Source organism: Arvicola amphibius, chromosome 11 (genome assembly GCF_903992535.2).
Source record: "Arvicola amphibius chromosome 11, mArvAmp1.2, whole genome shotgun sequence".
Classification (NCBI taxonomy): Eukaryota; Metazoa; Chordata; class Mammalia; order Rodentia; family Cricetidae; genus Arvicola; species Arvicola amphibius.
Window position 1 is genome coordinate 108,385,903 of NC_052057.2, and position 25,595 is coordinate 108,411,497.

The 25,595-nt window shown below is 43.1% G+C and overlaps 1 protein-coding gene across 1 annotated transcript in view; it reads right to left on the reverse strand.

Moving 5' to 3' along the window:
* Positions 1 to 6,662: 6,662 nt before the first annotated feature.
* Svep1 (sushi, von Willebrand factor type A, EGF and pentraxin domain containing 1) overlaps positions 6,663 to 25,595 on the reverse strand; it is a 157,227-nt gene continuing 138,294 nt past the window's right edge. Inside the window, exons 41-48 of the mRNA XM_038347564.1 lie at positions 22,418 to 22,481; positions 20,338 to 20,511; positions 19,043 to 19,219; positions 14,024 to 14,194; positions 13,177 to 13,272; positions 10,982 to 11,077; positions 8,009 to 8,102; positions 6,663 to 6,857 (exon numbers count right to left, since the gene is read on the reverse strand). Of these exons, the coding sequence (XP_038203492.1) occupies positions 6,836 to 6,857; positions 8,009 to 8,102; positions 10,982 to 11,077; positions 13,177 to 13,272; positions 14,024 to 14,194; positions 19,043 to 19,219; positions 20,338 to 20,511; positions 22,418 to 22,481 (894 nt within the window). The 3' untranslated portion in view covers positions 6,663 to 6,835. The remainder of the gene's footprint in view (positions 6,858 to 8,008; positions 8,103 to 10,981; positions 11,078 to 13,176; positions 13,273 to 14,023; positions 14,195 to 19,042; positions 19,220 to 20,337; positions 20,512 to 22,417; positions 22,482 to 25,595) is intronic.

A 25,595-nucleotide genomic window follows, 5' to 3' on the forward strand; every position in this document is an offset into this window, starting at 1 on the left:
TTAATGTGGGGATTTTTATTTCAATTAGTTTTTATAGAGATCATCACTTGTGATGAAGAGGAAAAGTGTATTTTGCAAACATAAATGTGATATCGCATTTGGGTTTTGATGTTGAGATAAGGTCTCATTATGTAGTTCAGGCTGACTTGGCAATTGATATCTAGCACAGGATGACCCCAAACTTGGGATTCTCCCACCTGGGTCTGCTGAGTGCTGGGATTTGCAGGCCTGTCTCAACATATCTGATTCTAAAAGTGACATATCTTCATTGAAAATAAGTCAGACATAAAAGGAAAAATTGAATTAAGATGTAAAAATTATCCACAGTCTCCTTTCTCAGAGAAAATAATAATTATTATCAAAATTTGGCAGATTTCCATGTACTTTGTATGTACATATTTTAGGCAACTTAATGTTGACAGAGGTTTCTGTCCCGCCTGGTCCCACAGCCGTTCAGTCCCAAAGAAACACACAGAGGTCTACATTATTCATAAACTGGTTGGCCTATTAGCTCAGGCTTCTTATTAACTATTACATCCTACATTAACCTGTAATTCTTGTCTGCATCAGGCTTGGTACCTGTTATCAGTGAGGCATTTTTATCTTGCTTCTTCTGCATCTGGATTATGACTGTAGACTGAGTCTTTTCTCTTCCCAGAATTCTCCTGTTTTGGTCACCCTGCCTATACTTCCTGTCTGGCTACTTGGCCAAAAAAAAATCAACATTTTATTAAATAAGTACAAGAGACAAATCTTCACAGGGTCCAAGACCATTGTCCCACGGCAACTGAGAACCACTAGGAACACATTTTATGTTCCATTTCCAAATCATATCATGTCATACTGGCTTTCCGTGTCATTAACCGTCGTTGTTAATATATTTACAAAATATTTAATGATGTTTTAATATTTAATATCACAAATAAACCATGAATCACAGAGCCAAGTCTAGGTTTTTAAATTATATAAACCCTTGCTTTTTAAATGCTGTAATAATGCAGTAATAGTTGATTATGAGCACAAATATCTACTGCAAAATTGGTTTCCTCATGGGATTTCTTCTGAGTCATAGAATTACTGAGCTAAAAGGTATAAATTCCTGCTTTAAGCCTTTTGTCCCATGGTTACCAACTGTTCTGAGGAAAGGTGGTTTCTGCTCACTACAGAGGCCTCAGAAATTCTCCACCAGTCAGCATGTTATCATTAGACAAATACCCCTGCTACCACCAGCAGTCTCAGCATCCCCACCACCACCATCACCATCCCCACTACCACCATCACCATCACCACCACCACCACCACAGCCACTACCACCATCACCACCACAACCACCACCATCACCACCATCACCACCACCACCATCACCACCATCTCCACCATCTTCACCACCATCACCACCACCATCACCACCATCACCACCACAACCACCACCACCATCACCACCATCACCACCATCTCCACCATCACCACCATCATCACCACAACCACCACCATCACCACCACCATCACCACCACCACCACCATCATCACCATCACCACCACAACACCAACCATCACCACCACAACCACCACCAACCATCATCACCACCATCACCCATCACCACAACCACCCCATCGACCATCACCACATCACCATCACCAACCATCACCACCAACCCCATCACCACACACCTCACCACAACCACCATCAATCCACCATCACCACCATCAATCAACCATCAGACACACCACCGATCCACCATAAACCACCATCACCATCACCACAACCACCATCACCATCACCACCACAACCACCACCATCACCACCACCAGCAATAGCTCTGCCAATTTGTTAGGCAAAAATGTAAAAAATTCTTTATTTTCTATCAGTCTTTTCCCCTCTCCTCTCTCCTTCCCCCTCTCTTTCTCTTAGTACCAGGTTACTTTTTTCATATTTCTGTCTAAAATAAATGTTTTCTTAGAGACATCTACTAACTAATACCTTACTTAAACGTCTTAAATCTACTACTGTTGTACGTGAGAGATGTATGCCCATGAGTGTGGTCATACGCACCGCGCAGTGTATATGGAGATCAAAGGAAAGGTTCCAGTGTCTGTTCTCTCCTTCCTTGCTGAGGCAACTTCTCTCTGATGGGCCTGCTGAACTCCCCCCAAGAATTCCTGTCTGTCAGGTCCTGTGTTATAGTTGTTGAAGCTTTTCGTCCTCTCTTCACTTAGGGTCAGACCCACAGTGAGTGAGTATCTCAAACGAATGGCCCAAGGAAGTCTGTGTGCTGGAAAGTGGGTCCCACCGGAAGTGCTGATGGGAGCTGGTGGAACCTCCGAGAGGTGAGTGGAGAAGTAGGCCATTGGAGCTATGCTCTTGAGAGGACTTTGGGGAGCCTGGCCCATGCCTGTCTGTGTCTTTTCTTCCCCAGGAGGCAAAAAGGTCTTCTCTAACACATTCTTCCTGGTCCGCTGTCCTGTGGTAACAGGCCCAAAGAAATAGGGCCAAGCAGTTTTGGACTTGAAATACGGTCAAAGCAAACCTTTCCTTTTATTAAGCTGATTACCTCATCCGTTTCGTCAGGGTAGCAATGTGTGACGAACAGCCCAACAGCTTGCTGCTTCCAGTTCTCATCATGCACCGTTTCCTAAGCATGGCCCCCAATGCACTTCTCACTTGTCTAACCCTGTCTTGGTCCATTTTTCAGAGGACCCAAGCTTCCAGCACGAGCCCCTTTATCACCCACGCGTGTTCTGGGCTTTTTGTTTTAGTCCACAGACACCAAGCTGGCTCTTTATGGTTGGCACAAACTGAACGAATCAAAGCTTAATTACATTTTAATACCTGCCTTAATTTCATTATTCTTCTTTATATTCTTCTAAATTGCTCTCCCTGGAAGCTATTGCTCTTTCACGTAATCCTAATTTTTAATAATGTTTTTAATGATCTGTGTTATCAGTATAAGAAATCTACAATATTTAGAAACAAAAGATAGATGAGAAGCAATATGAAATCCAATTATATAGAGATGAAACCTTGATATACTAGTGGATTTACTTTTAGTGTTTCTTTTTTCCTGTTTCCATTTCCAAATTGGAGTCACTTAAAATTCTCTTTATAGCTGGGCAGTGGTGGCACACACCTTTAATCCCAGCACTTGGGTGGATGAGGTAGGTGGATCTCTGAGGAAAAGGTCAGCTTGATCCACAGATAGAGTTCCAGGATAGCCAGGGCTACACAAAGAAACCCTGTCTCAAAAAACAAACAAAACAAAAAACAAAAACAAACAAAACCCAGCAACAACAACAACAAAAAACTCCAAACCAACAAAACCCCAAACCCCCTCTCTTTATAGTCACACCCTAAAACAACTTGACTGCACAGATATGAGGCTTGAAGTTACTTCCTCTCAAGAGCAAACAGGATGGTCCAGCTGTTCCTTATTATTTGCATTTGCCTTGTTTTTCAACCATCTGAAATCACTGTACCAGTGTCCTCGGGCTTTCAGCTCTGTACTGTGCAGACACGCCAGGGCCTGTCGTATCTTGCGAAAGGCAAATAGAAAACTTCACTGTGCTGCCTGTTTCTGCTTCTTTTTCCTTCAGATCATGGCTCATTCATTCTCTTCCGTACTTTCTCTTTGTGGAGAAGCTGCAGGGACTAGACATTTATCTGACCCAAAGATAATTGGGCTTATATATGCCTTGCTTTAAAATTTAGCTCATTTTTAAAAAGTCATGTGTGTGTGTGTGCGCGCGTGCGCGTGCACACGCCTATGCCTATGTGTGTGTGCGCTTATGAGTGCAATTGCCTGAAGGACCCAGAAGGCCTCAGATCCTGTGGACCTGAAATACCATGTGTTTGTGAGCCCACTTGATGTGGGTGTTGGGAACTAAACTTGGTTCCCTGCAAGAGCACTAAGTGCTTTTATTTTATTTTTTTTTAAATATTTATTTATTTATTATGTATACAATATTCTGTCTGTGTGTATGCCTGAAGACCAGAAGAGGGCACCAGACCCCATTACAGATGGTTGTGAGCCACCATGTGGTTGCTGGGAATTGAACTCAGGACCTCTGAGCCATCTCTCCAGCCCCCTAAGTGCTTTTCATTACGGAGCCATCTCACATTGTAACTTGAGATACAATACACACAGATGACTTGTAATGTTGCGCATTTTCCTTCTGATTTTTGAAACATAGATGTTAAAGTCTTCTGAGCATGGAAGTTTGAAAGGAGAGACAGATGGGATTAAAGCCAGGGTCTCCCATACATAAGCACCCACTCTGCCACTGAGCTACACCCTGGTCTAGAACATTCTGTATCCTGACCCTCAACCCCGCCTTATCCTAAAACATGCTTTGGTTTTCACTCAGCATGTCTCAGGTGAGAGTCTGGAAACCTGACCTGTGTCTTCCTTCTCCAAGGGAACGGTTATTACCGCTGGTCCACTCCTGATGGCCTATTGCAATCAGCCATGGCCGCGCGGATGAAGATGGTTGCTGTTCTGCTCCGATGACTATGTGCACAAGCATGGCACAGGAGCACATGTCTGCAATGGCGAGACCAGAAGCCGAGATCGAATTCCTAGAAGCTTCTGTCCAGTGAGTCTCAAGTGTGCTGCAGTGAAATGAGGGACCCTGTCTCGAGGTGGAAGGTGACACCAGCATGTGTACCTGCAAGCATGCACACACACACATGTGCACCCCAAAACATCATATGTCCCCACCCCAAAGATGAAAAAAGCAAAAATCCTCACTTTTATGATGGGTTGCGTCCTTAAAACCATGCATAGCACATCCTATTTGGCTTACTTTGGAATTATAAACCTTTTAATCCATTCAAACTAAAAGCATCCAAATTCTAAACACTCTCTCTCTCTCTCTCTCTCTCTCTCTCTCTCTCTCTCTGTCTCTCTGTCTCTCTCTCTCTCTCAAAGATTTTATTTATTCATTATGTATATAGTGTTCTGCCTGCATGTATGTCTGCAGGCCAGAAGAGGGCACCAGATCTCATTACAGATGGTTGTGAGCTATCATGTGGTTGCTGGGAATTGAACTCAGGACCTCTGGTAGGGCAGACAGTGCTCTTAACCACTGAGCCAACTCTCCAGCCCCAAATTCTTTTTTTTTTTTTTTTTTGGTTTTTTTCGAGACAGGGTTTCCCTGTAGTTACTAGAGCCTGTCCTGGAACTAGCTCTTGTAGACCAGGCTGGCCTCGAACTCAGAGATCCGCCTGCCTCTGCCTCCCGAGTGCTGGGATTAAAGGCGTGCGCCACCATCCAGCCCCAAATTCTAAACTCTTAAATCTATTCAGAGTAACAGAAGCCACACTGTGTGTTTCATCAGTAGGTACTTTGAGAACCAAGTATTATTATCAGTGGCATTCTCGCTGGTACCACTTTTCTTCTTGTTAATCATAGATTTTAAACTTTATTTTGTATTTTTATGATTATAAATGAGAAAGATGAACACAGGATGGAAAGCAACAGACTGTAGACAAACTGAATGACAAGCGTCCCACAGGCTACCAGAATGGGAAGTGGGCGGATGCCAGGTGAATGAGGCAATGGCTAAGAGACCCCAGGAACAGCAAGATCCCTGTCTCTTTTCCTGCATCTCAGTCATGCCACAGCATACCCCGTGCCTCATGGGAGAAGTCCTCCCAGATAATGGAGCCAATAAGATTATATATTTCCTATATTAAAACAAGATCTAGGGTTTGGCTTCATTTTCTGAGGTCTGGTAAGTCTTTATTCTGAAATAGGTGTAATAATGGAAGTAGATGAAGTCATGGAAACCACAGGCAGCTTCACTGTCTCCTGGCCATCGGTGATTCTTTTCCCTCCTCCCTCCCTCCCTCCCTCCCTCCCTCCCTCCCTCCCTCCCTCCTTCCCTCCCTCCCTCCCTCCCTTCCTCTCTCCCTTTTCTCCCCTTCTTTCCAGGGGACCCAGGAGCCCCCCTGAGAACTTTTCAGAGTCCACTCATAAATCACAATCATTCCACCCCTCACCACTAAAGTGGGGTCTAACCAACTTTCCAAATGTGGAAAAGGATCCCCCAGGTCACCCTCACCAACAGGACAGGCTTTTGCAGAGGGCACTGGGTGCAACAGTTGCCCTCTTAATGAAGAAAGAAACCTTTGCAGCCACACATTGTAAACAAGATAGAACTAAAGGAGGGGGCCTCCTTTAGTAACTGTTTAATGCACGCACTTCATGGGATCATGTGCTACGCCAGAGGACTAGAAGGGAGTTCATGAGTCCTCTTCTTTGTGCCCCAGCAACCTCAGAGAAGCACTACTACCCAGAAAAGTCTTATTTAGTAGCAAAATATATTTTAATGGAAAGTCATCTTTAAGTAGTTGAATAAAAACGTGTTCCAGGACTCTCTCAGCGGGCGGCAGAGTATGTACATCTGGTGAGGGGGGAGCAGCATCCGTTTAATGTAAGTTCCATATAGAAACGCAAGCGTACACTCGGGAGGCAGAGGCAGGCGGATCTCTGTGAGTTCGAGGCCAGCCTGGTCTACAAGAGCTAGTTCCAGGACAGGCTCTAGAAACTACAGGGAAACCCTGTCTCGAAAAACCAAAAAAAAAAAAAAAAAAAAAAAAAAAAAAAAAAAAAAAAAAAAAAAAAAAAAAAAAGAAACGCAAGCGTATTGAAACAATGGAGACACGGAAGAAAGGACGTCACAAAGAGTAACAAAATAGATGGAATATTAAAAAGTCCACCTCAAGCTTAGAAAACACACAAGCCCAAGCACCGTGTTGGTCTTCCTTGCTGTGAGTTCCAGGAGCTACCAGGAGGAGATGACCCTGCTTCGGGAGAGGCGGTGGGGGCGGGGTGTGTTAAAACCCACTTCTCCTTCTCCTGAAGAAAGAAAACAACAGAACCAATGGTTCAAGAGGAGAGATGAAGCTGAGGTAGGGAGAAATTCTGGGATGTTCATGGAGAGGAGATAGTAAATTTTAGCCCAGTAGGCATATCTGTAAAAATACTTGTGAAGGATGAGGCTCATTCCTCGGGAGAAGGAAGGGGAATGGAAAAATAAAAGTATTAGGAAACATTTTTTATCAACTTTAATAGTGTTATTGTAGACAAAAATCTCAAACATTGGCTGTGACTCTCTCTCGCTCTTCCCTCCCTTCCTCCCACCCTCCCTCCCTCCCTCCCTTCCTCCCTCTCATCCTTCTTTGTATTATTTTTTTGAGACAGGGTTTCACTATGTAGTCCTGGCTGGCCTGGAACTTGCTTTATAGACCAGACTGGCTTGGAAACTCACAGAGATCCTCCTGTCTCTGCCTCTGGAATGCTGGGATTAAAGGTGTGCACCATTATGCCCTACTTTGCTAGGATATTTCCAATAAAATATGTTAAATTCATTATTTATTCTATATTTTATGTTTAAGAATATTATTTTTATCATTTGTGTAAATTTTTACTGTTTTTAAATATTTGTGTATTTATTTAGAGTGAGTGTGCATATGAGTGTTTGTGTATGTGTGCATACGTGTGTGTGCTTGCGTGTACCTGTGTCACAGCTCATGCCGGGAGAAACAGATACTCTTCCCCCACCGCATGATCGTAGGAATCAAACTCAGGTTTTCAGGCTTCACAGAAATCACCTCCACCTGCTGATCCACCTCACCAGCCCTGGATTGTTTTCTTTAATCATGGATGTCTGCCCCAGGCCTTGGGAGGTTGAGGCAGGAGGATCGCAAGTTCCAAATCCATCACTTTAAGCAGGGGCCACATCAGTCTCCCTATGGCTCCAGTCTTAGTGTGTGTGCTGCTGAAGGGAGCCCAATACTGTTGACTTTCGAGATCTCGTTTTCTTCATCTATCCCGACTTAATCTTTTCTCGCTTTGGATTTAGTAAAGGTTTAGAGAGAATACCTTGATATCCCGTGATTAACCAAGTTTACACTACAACTGGAGATACCTTCTGGCTCTTGAACTACTGTCGGCCCTGAAATACAGTCCAGGGATCATAGCTCAGCACTTGTTCTGGGCTGTCTTACCTGGAGCAGTCGTGTCCTGTCCAGGCTGAGAGACAATGGCACCGGTTTGGTCTTACGCATTTTCCACCATTTAAGCAGGGAGACTGGCAAGTAGCTATGGTAAAAAAAAAAAAAAAATGCATGAATTCACTTAGTCAATACTTAGATATTCTAAAGATGCCACAGAGGCTCATGGGAAGGACCTGTCCTTTCTTCCCACCGAGCCATCCCTGGCCATCCCTCCCACACCTTACATCCTCCTGTGGATTTGGGTTTTCAGATCAAGGCCACACACTAAGATCAGCTTTACTGATCATGTCAAGTCTACTGGGTTTTATTATTTTTATTTTAATGTATGCAACCACTATGGCACTTTGTTCTGAGCTCTAAGTTTTTCATACACTCAGTTAATCTGTGGTTCTCTGTGGGGGTGGGGGGCAGCAATAAACTCTAAAGAATATGTCTGTCACAGAGTGCCCAGAACAACGCGTGAGGCTGGAGTGACGGCTCAGCGGTTAAAGGTGCTGGCTGCTCTTCCAGAGGATCTAGGTTTGATTCCCAGCACCCACACAGTGGCTCACAAACATCTGCAACTCTAGTTTCAGAGGAACTCATGCCTGAAAGGGATACACAGACATATATGCACACAAAATACTCATACACATAAATTAGGTGCCCGAGAGCCCTTTGTGCTTGGCCAGGAGATACATCTCATGTTCTTTTAAATAAAACAACTGACCAACAAACAAACCAGCATAATCAGAATTAGAGAATCCTAATTAGGGTTAAAATTAAAATTATTCACAGATGAGGCCCTAGAGAACATCCAAAGATTGGGCATCTTTTCCACAAGCCCACAAACTAACTCATGTGCACAAGTCTGCTCCTTAAAACACCATGGAGTCTAAACACTGATAGAAGTACATTGCCCACTTAAACCTGTCATGAGGGAAGGTGAGTCCATATGGACCCGTCAGTGGAGAGCTGACCTGAGTTTTACTTTAGCACAGTGAGCCGGGCCCTTTCCTGGATTAAAAAAAACCCCCATCCTTCATTAAATACAGTGAACTGTCTGCTGAGTGGGTACCAGGCAAAAGTACCAGGGGTGAAGAGGAGAAGGAAGAACGAGAAGTAAACAGGAGGCGTTCCCCTTGCAGAATCCTCTTGCTAAGTGCGAGTAAGAGAGTCAGCAGGGTACACTCACTTGCAATTTAATCAGTGGGGGGGGGGGGGAGGATGAGCTAAACAGAACAAAGCCTGGCAAAAAATAAAACCCAAGCGTCCCAGCCCAAAACCCAGCACTTTTCTGTTTGCTGAGATGAGAAACCATGACTCTCAGGAGCACGCTGCTTGGTGGTCCCTAGCTGAAGTCATCGTTAGCGGGAACCACTTCTTCCTTCTCGTGCCCATGTGGTCACCCCCCCACCCATGCCGTGGTGTGTTCTGTACCGCACCGTTTCTTCCCCCCTTTTATTGACGACATACAAATCTGTCTTCAGTCTAGATGTGTCTGCTGGGAACCCACAGTGTCATGAGTCTGCGGTTCAGACCACTGTCCTTGTGTGTCTCAGACTCCTCTAGTTCCACTCCTTGCCTAGACACCAAGCTGTTTCCCCTGGCCCAGTAAATGGCATTGGTTTCAATCCCTGAGGCCGAACTGGAAAAAACAGAATCATCCCTCCCGCTACCGACCACATCGGTATCAAGTGGCATAGACTCTGCATTGATTCTGCTTTTCCAACTTCGCACACAGCTGCCACTTTTTACTTTAACATCTCTAGACGGTGCCACTTCTTGTGTAGAGTGTACCTAGAACTTCCCAGCTGATTCTTTGCTGCTGCCAAAATCACATTTTCTTAAAAAACCCAAAAGCCTTTTAAGTATATGGGTGGTTTGCCTGCATGTATGTTTGCGTACCACGTGCTTGCTGGGTGCTCACAGAGGCCAGAAAAAGGCATAGGATCACGTGGAACTGAAGTTACAGGCAGTTTGAGCACATGGGTGCTGGAGATTGGAGCCCAGTCCTCTGGAAGAGCAGCCAGTGCTTTTAACCAACCACTGAGCATTTCCCCAGCTCCCACTTGTCATCATACATTGTTCCTGCCTAAAAGCTTCCAGGCCTCCTGTGCTCTCACGGTATAGTCTAGCACCTTGAATTGCTACGTGCATTTCCTAACTTGAAGTTGTCCATCTTTCCAGCCATGTCCCTGTGTTCTTTTGTGGCTTCCGTCAGATGGGCTGAGTTTCAGTGTGTACCCATGTGTGTGCATGCCCCATGCCTTTGAGTTACACATTGTGTGTACCTAGATGTCTACATGCTCCATGCCTTTGAGTAATACAGCAGTGTGTACCTATGTGTCTGCATGCTCCATGCCTTTGAGTTACACAACAATGTGTACCCATGTGTGTGCATGCCCCATGCCTTTGAGTTATACATTGTGTGTACCTAGGTGTCTACATGCTCCATGCCTTTGAGTTACACAAAATGTGTACCGATGTGTGTGCATGCTCCATGTCTTTGAGTTACACATTGTGTGTACCTAGGTGTCTACATGCTCCATGCCTTTGAGTAACACAGCAGTGTGTACCCATGTGTCTGCATGCTCCATGCCTTTGAGTGGAATGATCATCAATTAGTGATGGCTCGTCTGGAAACAGAACTAAGAATCAATTAGTATATGCTGGATAAGATTCAGAGAAGAAGTGTTTCTAGCTCATGGGGTCCAGGAGGGTGTGAGAGATGTTCAAGAAGGACCAGAAAGAGGTGATGATGTAGAGGATGTCCTTTGGTGCATTCTCTGGAGAGGTGTTTTTTCAAGGATGATCTAGTTCAGTGTTTAGAACTGGCCACATGATGGTCTTGAGACATTTTTGAGAATGGCTGGTACCCTTCTGTTGCAATCTTACCTTTCAGTTCAAGTTCAATCCATCGGTGTCTCCTGTGGTTTCATGAAACCAAACCACTAAGAAAAGAAACCATGGAAGGAAGCCTACCTGTATGACAGCGGGACCCAGTCCAGCCTGCCGGGCAGTCACACTGATAAGGAGCCACACAGCGCCCACCATTCAAACAGGGAAGTATGCATATTGCTAAAACAACAACAACAACAAAACAAAACAGATACAAATGCGTTGACAAAGGATTTGATCACAGCACCCGTGTTCAGATCTGCTTAGATGTTCAAAATCCATTTTGCTCGAGGAGAAACTTCTCATGGTTCACTGAGATCTTCCCGTATGTACTTGGCTTACTAATGACCATTGCCAGGAAAGCACAGCCGGGAGGAAGTCTGAGCCTTACTCAGGTGTAACCAGGGAGGCCAAAAGCACTCTTTCCTTGAGGGCGCTGTCCTGGCTGTTGCTAAGCACTTTGCTCTCAGTCTTTGCAACACCAGCAGAACAAACCCCATTTATCATCATTTCAGATTTCTTCTGAGAATTGTCTAAAACTCTGTGAGAGGATTCGGCTGCCTCAGGCTTTCTTCTTGAACTACATGGGAGACTGGGAGGAGGCTGGGCTGTCCCGTCGTCTCTTGTCTGTAATATTTCAGCAGTAATCAGACAGCTCACTATTTCCTAGGATCTGAGGCCTGGCGGTTACAGGGTGGGACATTACCTTCCATAGCAATCACCTCTCCAGAAGAGGTAGAGGACGTTTTATGTATGTGAGATCATTGCCTTGAGTGAACTAGGAACAGGTTAGAAGCACAGACTCTCGGGTCTCATTTCTGCTCAACTGAACCAGTCTGTATCTTAAAGCCTCTGCAAGCTGGCTTCTCTGCAAATTAAAGTCTGTGATGCCCCCCTCCCCTTATGATGAAGAGCAGGCATATGCTCGGCCAGCTAAGCCTGTGGCTGGAGTACCCCAGTATCTTTGAACCCTTAGTATTATGGCATTGAAGCTTGAGAGCCAGCCCCATACGAAAAGGAATGAAGACGAAAGGGAAAAAATACGACACTTCTTTCCTTATCCTTGTAAAAATACTTGATTTGATTAATTGATAACAGCCATCACTTATTTTCCTTAAAAAAAAAAAAAAACAGCTGAAAAAGTCACACTGAGTAAATTTTAGAGTTGGCCTTATGTGGAGGGGGACAATGACCCCGACTGGTCTAATTTGACTTCTGTCACGGCAATGACTCAGCATGGCCTATCCACACAGAAAGCTGTTTTATCCTTACACACGAGGACACAGAAAAGAGCAAACTTGCAGCCCAGCGGTGGTGGTGGCGCATGCCTTTAATCCCAGCTCTCGGGAGGCAGAGGCAGGCGGATCTCTGTGAGTTCGAGGCCAGCCTGGTCTACAAGAGCTAGTTTTAGGATAGACAGGAGAAACCCTGTCTTGAAAAACTAAAACCAAAACCATAATAATAATAATAGCAATAATAATAATAATAGCAATAATAACAATACATAGTAAAAAGAGTAAACTTTAGACATTACAAAGCATTTGAAACAACTTATTGAGGGCCACTCAGATGGTTCAGCAGGTAAAAGCACTTGTCTGGCAAACCTGATGACCTCAGTTTGACCCCCCCTCTCCAGGTCCACTGGTGGAGGGAGAGAACCACCTCCTCAGAGTTGACCTCTCACCTCCACATATGCTCTTTGCACATGCATGTACACAAATAATAAAATTAAAAAAAATCAAAGTAGTTATTTTTATACCCTCAATAAACTAAGCATAGTTTAAGTAAGAATAAAAATCCTATTAATTTGTTAAGTATTATATAGACTAGGACTTTCAATTTCCCCTATTTCGTAAATAGGAGTGATTCTCTCATAACCAAGAGCCACGGTGGCCTCATGAGTCCCCTGGAAGGCATGGTGCTCTGCGATACTGCAGTCCTTCCAACTGTAGCAAAGGCTGGGCTGCTTGTCACTGAATTGAGGTGAGGGAAGAGAGCCAGCCATGCTGCAGTGATCACAAGCCCCTCCCCTAACAAGACTGGTGCCTGAGCCAGGAGGCACGTGAGGCTTTGGATGAGGCAATTGCAAACTCCAAGTCATAGATACTGTAGCTAGATCTTCTGCAGCCTAGTGATCCCTGAGAGTAGCCCTGCACACTCGGGTCTGCAGCAAGGATTTGAGGCAACCAACTCTGCGAAGTCATTCCCAGGACCTCCCATAAGCCAGCAGTGTCTCGGCAAAGGATGGGGTGAAAAGGAACATTCAGAGACAGACTCACGCTCTTCACAGAGACGCCCCATCCAGCCGTCCGGGCAGGAGCAAGCATTTGGACGTTGGCAGACACCTCCATTCTGGCATGGGAACCGACAGACAGCTGGAAAGAGAACAAGGTGATTCCTAATTGAGTGCAGGATTTCTCGTTCACAGTGCCTCAGTGATGCAGGCTTTAGAGAGGAGAAGTGAAACACCGAGAAAGAGCTCCAGCATGTGAGGAGAGGCGCGTGCTGCTGGCTGTTACCCTGACACTCGACCTCGTCTTTATGGAGGCGAAATAGACGAATGCGAACTGTATTGACAACTCAGGACTTGACAGCCCGTTTTATGCGTGTATTATAAAATCAGGCATAGTCGAGCTAATTACCGTTTGTTAGCTGCAGTTTTCAAAACTTCAATACAATACTGTTAACGGTGGAGGAAACGCACCAGATCTTCAGAGCATGTTTATCTAACTGAAACTTCATATTCTCTGACTAATGTCTATCTGCCTCTTCCCATGGGCCTGAATCACACCGCACTCCACAGCTCTCTGAGTCTGACCTCTTTCGACTGTCTGTCTAGCAGCACGGTTCTCGACCTTCAGCGAATGCTTTTACAATGAATGACACAATTGTGGTTTCCCAAACCATTCGGCTGTTGTTAGGAAAGCAGCAGCTTTAGAGGAATGTGTTTGGGAGATCTTGTTACCTGTTTCCATTGTGAAGAAATGGGCAGGTTTTCAAAAAGGTAAATTAGCTAAGTTCTGGAAAATGACGCAGCTGTTAAGCCACACACTGATGGTTGGTCATGTTGACCTCCGTGTACCCATCCCTGCAGCCTCACTCGGGAATGATCAAATATTCTCTTACCTCTGCAAACAGGAGACGGTGTCCACGTTCCATTTTCTAGGCAGACGCTCCTCAGGGAACCTTCTAGCATGTACCCGCTGTAACAGGAGTAGGTGATCATGTCCCCATACTGGTAATGGACACCTCGAGCAATGGCATTTTCTACACGAGGTGGAGGACCACACGAAATTTCTATAGGAAGAACAAATAACAATTAAGCCTGTGCAACTAGCCGAGATTGAGCACAACCTTACCATGGAGACTGACATCAGTTTAAGGATCATAGATAAAATACATAGATAAAATTCTTTCACCTATATAATGTCTAGAATACTAGGAACCGAAAGAATAATCTGCCGTTTTAGTCATATTAGATCATAATACCACAGGGTCTTTGTCCTGTGATTCGATTTCCAGGCTGAGCGGTTTGAAACCCAAGGAAAGACACAAGGCAGAGAAGAAGGAGGAGTTCTCAGACCTTGCCAAAGAGGCAGCTGCCAGAGAAGGTGGAAACAGAATACTTACCAAATAAACACAGGGAGGAAAGGAGCGTGGTAGCCTACCATTTCAGAGGAACAACCTGGATTATGAAATGTTCTGTTACTGTCTAGAGTAACAACCCTACCAGAGCTCACTATATATTTAGAGAACGAATGGATGCCAACAGCAGCCTGTGGCTGAGTTCCATGAAATTCAACACCCCTTCTTGAGACTGCAAAGTGTCTTTGGGCATCTGTGTTAGACTGAGTAACCATCCTTTCTTCAAGAGTACACGTGCTGTATATTTAAATCAAGACTGCGACAGCTGTTTTCACTTTGAAGATTTTTATAAGCTGTCTCAAGATCATTCTGGTGTGCACTGAGGCCTGGGATGAACTCAGTATTCTACCATGTACCTAGTTTGTGTAAACCTAACAGGTGCTCAGACCACAGGACCTGCTTACAAAAGGCCATTTTGTTACCATGCTATTGTTAAGATTTAGTAGAGGAAATAGGACATCTGTGTGATATTTCTACATTTTCTTTTCCTTCTGGGCTAGATGAAATGCTTATGAGAAATCAGACTGAGAAGAAATAAATGCCACGCTTTGTTCAGATAAGTAGGGAAGGGCAGACACATGGTACAATGAGCCTCCTGTGAGTTGTGCCATAAGAATAGTTGGCAGCCATAAAAACATTGAGACAAATATAACCACGTGAGAGCTGTCCAGGTGTGGACCACAAGGAAGTGGCATTTGTACTATGCTAGAAATAAGTCAGAGCCGGAAGGTTTCTAACTGGGACAACGGCCTACAGAAAGATCACAGGGAACCGGTGGCTGGCTTATAGCAGTTTGATAATCAAAGCGCCTACCTGGGAATCATCTGGGGTTTTAAATACACATTTCTGGTGGTTTCTGCCTTGGGACCCTACATTTTATATACCCGCCCTGGGTGATTCTCATGTGCATTAAATTTTAATCTCTGTTCTGTCGGGATTAATATGAGAAGCAGGTAGTCAGGAGGGGGAAGGATGTGTGGTTTTAATCCAAAGACTTCCTGGCTGATAGAAATGTGAAAGAAGCTGGAGGATTAACAATCACGGAAACCATCTCCTCTCCAGGGCAACTCATGGTCCACTCTAGAAAACCCAACGTCATCCGGCATGCACAGAGGGCGCATTTGTAACAAATACACGTCTCTTCCGGCTCTTACTTCCAGTGGTCTGAATGGAAAGCATCAGGGAGCCAAGAACCAAGGTGAAGATGTGTGGGCAGAATGAGGCCACTTGGCCTCATTCCCTTCAGGCAGGTGGCTTTAAACCGGACCAGAGGGTCAAAGAGAAATCCAATGTATGCTCAGTTACTTCTTTCCCTTTCATTAGGGGTAGATTTTGTCAGTGTCTGGGAACTAAATCCTAGCTAAAAATATAGTGTGGAATCTTTCTTTCTTTCTTTCTTTCTTTCTTTCTTTCTTTCTTTCTTTCTTTCTTTCTTTCTTTCTTAAAATAAAAAAGTCTAATGCTAAGTAGGCTGGCTGCTAGCTAAAGACTCTGGGAGTGGGGAGGTCGAGTGACTGGGTACCTCTCCCCATCCAGAGAAACCGCTGATACAAACCCACGAGATGAGCAACAGCGTTACTACTAACAAACAAGAGCCCCAAGACTGAAAGGATGCTAAGGCGTTGTTGTAAGCTCAGAGTTAGAATTCCAGCCTAGTCTTCATGTGCACGTGGCACAGCCATATCTGATGGGGATGGCAGATGTCATAAACGCAGGACAGCTGTTTGACAGAGACCCAGCAAAGCTGAGCCATGCGGTGGCCGCCACGCCACCTTTGCTTTTCCTCTCCACCTGTTGCATACGTGAGAGACTATTAATATTTGTACAATTTGGGAATACTGGAACGATGGAAAATTTCTTATGAACCATTTATGCCTTCTCCCAGTAGTGCTATTTCCAAGTGTCCCCAGCCCCCGCTTTAAGGAGATAGCCTTATCTACTTGAAGACCTTCCTTACGCCTTGGAGGTTGTGAAACACATAAAGAAGCCAGAGGTCTCTTTATGAGGCTATGAGACATTTTTGAAAAATCTGTCCCTGTACTTACTTAGGAACAAGATAACCAAAACAAAGTAAACTTAAAAGGGTCTACAAGATTTGGTGGGCTGGAGGAGCTGACCGTGGTTCAGAGTACAGGCCTCTTCCACAGTACACCCAGGCAAGTATGTGGCAAATACAGCAACAAAGTTAGATTAGCTGAAGTTACCTCTGCCTACACAGAGACTTATACTGTTGGGCAAAGAATGATGCAGAAAGATGATAAAAAAGTATTCAATAAAGATATAAAATATATAAGCAATATATTATGCCCAAATTTGAATAATAAATGCCGCAGTTTGGGCCTGAGGATATTTCTTGAGCACTCTGACTATTAAGAGTTAATAATACACTGCTTGGGACATGGCAGTATGCCCATGATGGCTTGAAGATTGTTTTGGTCAAATGTGCTTGTAGCCAAAAGGGTAACCAGCTTGAGAACAACTTGTCATATGCCTCTAGATTCCTAAAAATTGGGTTATGGGGTTAATGAGTAAAAATGACAACTCTGTTTATCAATGATGTCAAAACTTGAGGGAAAATGATTGGAAATGATAATTCTGTTCTGTCATTGTTTATTAATGATGACTAAAAGATGAGCAGAAGGAAGTGAAACACAGTCCAAAACCAAAAATGATATGATCTATGTTTTGAAACAACATAAATGTATCCCTAATTTCTAAATGTTGTATAAATAAAGAAGCACTCTGGCTGCTAGTCAGACAGGCTGCAAGAGTCTCCTGACCATCATGGCCTGGCTCCCTCCCTCCCCCGCCAACTCCTTACATCCTCCCCTGGGACCTGTCCACTGTTGGGCACGGCTCCGGCACGCACATCTCTTGCTTCATTAATTGCAGTACAAGTGTCTTGAAGACGGACTACATCTCAGGCAAAATATTCTTAAGTTATGTAGCCTCGTACCTTGCATGTGGTTAGACCCAAGGAACATTTTCATTGAGTGCTATTGACAGAGTAGCTCGGGCAACAAGGGAGACAAGACGTGGGATGTTGGATGGGGAGATATTTAGAGTGGAAACGGGGAGTAAGAGATGCCAGGAGATAGTCACAGTCAGCAGGCTAACTCTCTAGACTGCAGAAGGCAGTGTTGTAACCTGGATGGATTAACATGGTGCTGGGCCAGCAGTTCTCAAGTTACGACTCGTGGACAGCAGTATCCCTCTGCCAACTCATCACTGTGAACAAAATACCTACCAGGAATGGCCTCAGATATGAAAGGCTTATCTAGGCTCATGGTTCCGTATGGTTCAGCCCACGGTTGTCCTGTGCTTGGACAGAACCCTGTGGCAATGGTGATTCTTCACCTCATAGCAGTTGAGGGTGAGAGAGCCGGGGGCTGGGGGACAAGGTCCTGTCCCCCAGGGACCTATTTCCTCCAGCTGGGTCTCACCTCCTAAAGTTCCTAGAACTCCTCAAAATACTGCCACTATTGGGACCCAGCATACAAGACATTTCCTACTGATACCATTAACAACCTCTGTAGGGGACACCCAGGAACTGTGAGAAACTGATGTTATCTGGCCTCACAGAATCAGTGTTCTCGTGAGCTTTTGAAGTTCTACTGACACACGCTCATGGTTGAGAACCAGCTCAGGGTAATTTTTGCTTGCATAAAGCACTCGTAGCCCATTAAAGGATAACATGAAGACTTTGGTGATGTCGAGGGAAACCTGTGTTTTAAACTTAGTGTCACACTTGTTCTCGGAGGAACACATTTTGACACATCGACTCAGGGAATCCCGATTCTCCTAACCAGGAAGGTTTTAATTTGGTCTGGAAAACTTATTTTAAAAAGAGTGTTCCGTATTCAAACCATATTTTTGTCATTTTTAAGAATCAATGTAGAAATTAACTAAGAGAGTGCAGAGGTAGATAACTACGAACCAATCAGTGACTTCACTGGGAATGGCTTCACAGGGCTAAAGAGACAGCGCAGACATATGCACATCTACTGCTCCCGCAGACCCAGGTTCCGGTCCCAACACCTGCGTGGCAACTCACAGTTATCTATAACTTCAACTGCAGGGGACCCAATATGCCTTCTTAGGCACCAAAGACACATATGCAAACCACTCATATACATAAAAATAAAATTTAAAAAAAACATTACTGTAATGAAAACAGAATCAAGTATTAATTAAAAACAGAAACGACCCCCCTCCTGACTTCACATGGCCAGGAACCTGGCTCAGCGGGCAAAAGTACTTGCGAAGCATGTACGACAATCTGAACTGGATCCTTTGGCCCTGACTGTCCTCTGACCTCCTTTCTACATGTATGTTTTAAGTTACACCTCCCTTCTTTCTCCCTGCTTCCCTCTCTCCTTCCTCCCTCCTTCTTCCCTCTCCACACTAATAGTAAATAAAATATACGTTAAAAAAAATCTGAGGAATGGAGGAAACCTTCCACACTAGCGGGCCTCCGCGGGGCTCTGCCCTTCCACTCACTTTCACACTTGGCGTTGGTCTGTGTCCACGTCTCATCAGGGTTGCAGGTGATGACGCCGCTGCCTCTGAGCAGGAAGCCTTCCCTGCACTTGATAGACACGTTCTGGCCGACGTGAAACTCTCTCTCAGAAAGCAGAGCATTCTCGGGGATCACAAAAGGGACAGGGCACGGGTTTGCTGTGAAAAGGCCGGGCAGGTGCTTACTGGGACGTCTTTTCTTTCCCTAGCTCATCTCTTTAAAGACAGAGTAGAGGCTCGCAGAACAAGGATTCTCAGTGACATTAATAATATGGATATTTTAAAAAATTTCGAACTATCTGATCTCAAACGCATGCTCCTCCTGACTCAACTCACCATGCTCAGCGAAAGCTTAACAATTCAGAACTGCAAACATTAAGCACAGATTTGCCTCACCCCACGTGAAATTATGTGTGCAGATTAAAGGTAAGGCATATAAGAAATCAAGGACCACGCTGAGTATTCCCTCAATATTTGATGAATGTCAACAGCGCGATAAATTCTGTTGAACTCCTTTCTTTTGCTGAACATCCTTCAGAAAAGATGGATGTAGAGAGTCATCTGACATTGCTGTGTGAGGTTAGCCTGACTTCAGACCCGTTCTGTGAGGAACAAAATGATAGACCTTCACGTTTGTGTTTGTGGGCCTGATGATAACAGGAAGTTCCCATGGTTCTGAGGGACCCACAGGAAGTGATGTCAGTGCCCAGCTTTGTTCAGGCCTGTGTATGCCCCACATTGACACAGGCTTCAAGCTATTTCAATTTTTTTTTTTTATTTTAAGTGGGTATAAAAGAAGTCACACTGAGGTAGGGCTCATCTTAATTCTAAAGGCTCCATTGTACACGACGATAGCCAGAAGCCTTCTCAAGTTATACTTCATTTGTTTTCATTGAGGTGGTCAAATTATCTTTATTTACCACATTTATATGTTTTAAATTAACATCAGACTTTAACCATATTTTCTTTACCTCCTTTCTTCCTGTCAATAGAATTCACAGTATCTTCATTTCAAAATACCTTCGCTAATTTGTATTTTTTCTGAATGCCTGAGTTTATAACCAGCCAAGGAATCTGATAAAAGCTGATTCTTAGAAAGCTGTTATCACATAATACAAGTAGAGTTTTATAATATCCCATAAAATTGGGCTTACTGACCACAGGTGGCCTTCCCTGGACCAATCTCACCTACTACTGTTTCCCCTTCGTTTAAGATACGTGGGAAGCTAACTATGAAGCCAAATGTGATTAAAACAGCTCTTAAACTCAACACACACGTTTGCAGAGGGGAATCAGGTGACTCCAAGTTCCATTTTCAGTGCAGTGAGTCTCAGGGGACCCTTCCAGAGTGTAGCCTCTGTGGCAGGAAAACAGCAGGCTAGGTCCAGATGTGGTGTTTTCCAGGACAGCCTCGCCGTTCAGAAACTCAGCTGGAGCCTCACACCTGTTCTCTAAAGGGAAGAATAAAGCCTTGCATTAAATGTTTCCCCATATCTCCTTTGCTTCTCTTACTATATTTGCTGAAGCTATTTTTGTAGTGTGTGTGTGTAATATGAAATATATATATACACACATATCCACCACATGCACACACACACATGCCTACTTACGAATTAAACACAATAATATTTATTGATATAGAAAAAACATACTGTATATTTCTGTTGTATTACCACATGCTCCATGTGAAGATTGCTATGTAGTCCTATGTAGTTCATTTGTCTTTATGTATTTTGCTACTAGTGATGGATGTAGTAGTGGTTTAGATGAGCATTTGCATGAAATAAAGGGATGTTATGGCTGTGAACTTCCTATATGACACCAGTTTTACTATTATGTTTTATAACACTTGGTTTGTAAGAGCAGATAAAAACACAGAATTCTCAGATAAATGTGATTGTCCTATAAACAACGTATCTTTTTTAGCATAAATACTTCTTAAATATCATGTGGTACATATTTATATTCAAATTATTTTTCATCTGAAATCGAAATTTGACTGAGTACTATATATTTTTTCCTCTCAAATCCAGCAGCAATTCTGAGATGAGCTGAATAATACTTAAAAGAGAGTCTCAGAAAAGCTAAAAAAACTTGATCAAGACTATACTAATTTCTTAAGTTATGTGAGGATTTATGGGTCGGATTCTCTCTATCTATACTTCCATCCCCACAAGTATTTGTGGCTTTGAATATACCTAAAAAAGCATATAACAGCAAATATCAAGAGGTTTTATTCTGAGTGGTGACCTTAAAAATATTTTCCTGATTTATCTTGTCTGATTTCCTGAAATTTGTATGACTAATAACTTAAAAATGATCACTCATTAACACCTTGGAGATGTTCGTTGACAGATATGTGGGATTCCTCTTTGTTTCCACTCCTATGTCCTATACATACAAACTCTTTTTGAACACGAACAGTTTGGATAGCATGCTACTGGGGTTGGGATATACAAGTTCAACACACGGTATAAACTTGTATAAAATGCATTCGTGTAAATTCCATGCATAATGAAATATAAAATGCAAAAAATTAAGTGATGTGTAAATAGAGAACGTTTGCTACTACACTATATTTTGATATATGTGATTTAATTCAGATATTAATAAAATATACCTGAAGAGAAACAAACTGGGATAATTTAAAATACAAAACGTTATTAAGGACTGCCCCAAGTTAGAAACAAATGTATTTTTGTGACTTGAGATATTACTGAATTTTTAAAAATGTTTTCATTATAATGTTTACCCAAGTTTTTGAGAACTAAGAAATGCCATTTTCTTCATTAAATCACAATCATATAATATTCACTTACAGACTTAAGGTTCTTAAAGACACAGAGTTAATTTTCCTCTTCTACCTCTGCACATACGGCTGAAACAGAGGGAAGAAATGGTGGGCGTGGATGAAGCCACACACTGCTGGAGAAGCTCGGCTACTCTCAGAAATTGAGTTTCTGCAACACCTTGCTCAATCATGGCTCTCTATTTGACTGATGTCCCAGCACCATTTAAAAATAATGTCATTAAGGGCCAGTTATTTTATATACAAGCAACAGTTCTAGGCCTTCATTTTATATCTACTTTTGGAGAAAATACCACAAAAGTGCAAATAAAAATGTTTCTAAGCAAACCATGTGTTGTTGCTGAAGCAATCTTATGCCATATTCCAGTTAATCTCTGGCCCTTAATTGGCTGGGGCCCTTGAGCAAAAGCTATTAAGTGTCCTCTTGTAGTTTATGTGTTTATTTTATTTATTAAGGCACAAAATGGATATATCAAGAAAATGGAGACACACTGTTATCTTGTGTCCTTGGTACTATTTCTGGGACCCTTAGGGGCCACTTAACTCACCTCTGCACACTGGCACCTGCCCACTCCACTGTCCGTTCTCCTGGCAGACTCGTTCCCTGTTTCCCTGTGGAGCAGCAGAGAAGGGTCATGAACAGGATCCCAGTTTCATAATAGAGAGACATAAGGGACTGTGAAGCCATCTTAACTGTGGCCTTCAGTGACTTAGTACTGAAATGCCGAATGAATCTATTAAATGAATGTACTGTAAAGTTGAGACTCTCAAAAACAATTTCACCAAAAATTCTTCCCTGGCAGAATCACGTGATGAAGACAGAGTTAACATTATCTTCTATTTTAAGTGACAGCTAATTATAATCCATACCAAAGACTCACAAAGAATGGGTCAGAAATGTCAGGATGAATTTGTTCAGTACGTTTAAAACTATTTTGAATTGCATTTATCTTTTCAATACTTGATAATAAAACAAAGCATGAGTCCCCATCCAAATTTCAATGATGAGACTTATCTGTTACACTTAAATGTATTGAAGGCCAATATATTTAACTTTTTAAATAAATCTGGGTAAAGTCTAAATTTTACTTCTCTGCCTTCTGCAATATCACCTTCTTGAACAATAATTTGTAATTATCTGAATTTTTCAATATCCTGTATCTTTCAGGGCTATGTATCTATGGGACTGTTCTTTGATTCCTGAGTATAATTTCTGTAGATACTGTTTTTCTGTTCTCTCTTACCAGAACCATCTGTATTCCTAACTTATATTAGGTCCCTAATCAACAATGAAAAAATTACTAATTAAAGGCTTATAACATTACATATAAAAGGACATTTTAATATTTTTTCTCTCTCTCTGTTTCTCTATCTCTGTCTGCCCCTCTATGTGTGGTATATATTGTGCAGAAATGGCCAGATACTAGCGCTCTCTCTCTCTCTCTCTCTCTCTCTCTCTCTCTCTCTCTCTCTCTCTCGTCTATCTATCTATCTATCTATCTATCTATCTATCTATCTATCTATCCATCCATCCACCCACATCACTGGGGTTACAGGCATGCCCACATCTGCTTTTTAATGAGAGTTTCAGTTTTTCAGACTCAGGTCCGCATGGTTGTGCAGTGTGCACTCTTGAACCATCTCTCCCTCCTTGGTAAGTTTTTAGGCGTGTCTCTCTAAGTGTGGACTTCAGCACATGGATTTTGTCACCTGTTAGTTTTCTAACCTTATCTATGCTTATGTGCGCTTCAGTGCATGCCACGTGTCTATGGATGCTGAGAGTGGCCAGAAGAGAGTGATGGACCACCCGGAGTTGGAGTTACAGGAGGTTAGGGGTCGGCTGACTCAGGTGCTGTGAACTTAACATGGGTCCTCTGGAGGAACAGCTGAGCCATCTCCAGCTAGGAAGTGCTAATCCTTTACTCTTGTTTTTATCCTGATCAACTGATCCTTTTTGTCTTCCTTGGAGGTCTTTTTTTTCTTGAGTCGTGAGTTTAATTATTGAGAAGTCTTCACTTGCAAAGATCCTATTGACTTTAGTGAGATGGTCTTATCTGGCCTTTCCAAGACAGAACAAAACTAAAAAAAACAACTCTGGTTCCATAGGTTTCACTGCTTTTTAGAAGCATATTTTATTATCTTCTTAATAAAGTAGTAGCATTCATTCATTGTAGAAAAGCTGAAAACATATAAAAGAAAAATAACGCTTCCACAATTATTCATCCAAAGACAAATTTTAACCCTTGTGCTTTTTCTGTAGATAGAAAAAGACTTTTCTAACTTGTGTGCCTCTTTGAATAATTTAAAAGAACTAGGTGGCTGCCTGCCTCCTTAGCTCCCTAACCAGGCACAGAGACACACTGCAGCCAAGCGTCTTAGTCAACAGCTCTGCCGTTTCCCAGAGTCCTTAAGCTGTTCTCTTCCTCTAGTGATTCGAATGATAAACCTTCTGTTTGACTGTGTCACTTTTTATTCTAATATAAATTCAAATAAATTATCAGTAACCATTAACTTTAAAAAGCACACAGTATCCGCTCATTTCCTCCTTAGGAACTGGCAATGTTTATCATGCAGTTTTTCCTTTTCTTTCCCTTTTACTTTCCCTTTCCCTGCCTTGCTTTTTCTTAAGTGTGAGTTTTAGAACTAGTAGCACACTTCTCCCGTGTTGAATCTAAGTTTCCAATCAACTTACACAGATTCTTGTATATCGCCTTAGAGCCTTAATGTCCATTTTATTATTCGCTGGTGGTGATTTTTAAAATAATCAATCCAGTCGCCAGTTGTTTATTTTGATTTATCCTTTAGTTGACTTTAAATATATTTTTCCTAATTTATTTCTTCAGGCATGGTAATTTTTTTTTTGAGATTCAAATAGCTCACAAAAAGCTATTTGCCTCACACTAACAGGGCCATTTTACACAGTAAAAGAACGCAATATAATTTATATTGGGTATCTTGATTGCTTTGCCTGCTTTGGGTAGCAATTTGAATCCTGGGAGTGGATGATGATAATCACTCCGCAGAGACTTGGGACAATGCAGAGAGAATGGTGCTTGCCACTGTCATTCCCTGCAGCCATCCCAGCCAAGGAAGCCAGGAAGCTTACTGTACTGTGCGCGTCAACAAGCTGAGGGTGAGCAGGTCAGTGCCCCGGGGTCCTTCAGATCCCTCAGCAGAGCAGACAGTCTGTCCCAGAAGTCTGCTGGGACTGATCTGGAGCCACTCTCCCATCCACCAGCTTTGGGGGCCGGATGCTGGATAAAAATGCAAAATAATTGACCTAGCTTGCTTTCTAGGCCTGTGATAAACCCCATGACCAAAAGTAACTTGTAGGGGGAACGGGTTATTTCAGTATACAGCTTAGAGTTCATGATGAGAAGTCAGGGCGGGAACCAAAAGGCAGGAACCTAAAATTAGGAACTGATGCAGAGACCATGGAGGAATGCCACTTACTGGCTTGCTCCCATGGCTTGTCTAGTCTGCTTTCTTAGAAAACCCAGGACTACCTGTCCAGGTGATGCTACCCAGAGAAGGTTGGGGCTCTTCAACATCTATCATTAGTCAAGAACATGCCAGACAGTTGTATAGGCTAAGCTGACGGAGGCATTTTTCTCAGCTGGAGTTCCGTCTTTCCTGGTGACCCTATCTTGTGTCAAGCTGACAAAAAACTAACCAGCACTCCTCTACAGAACACCATGACTACAATAAATAATAATAATAACATCA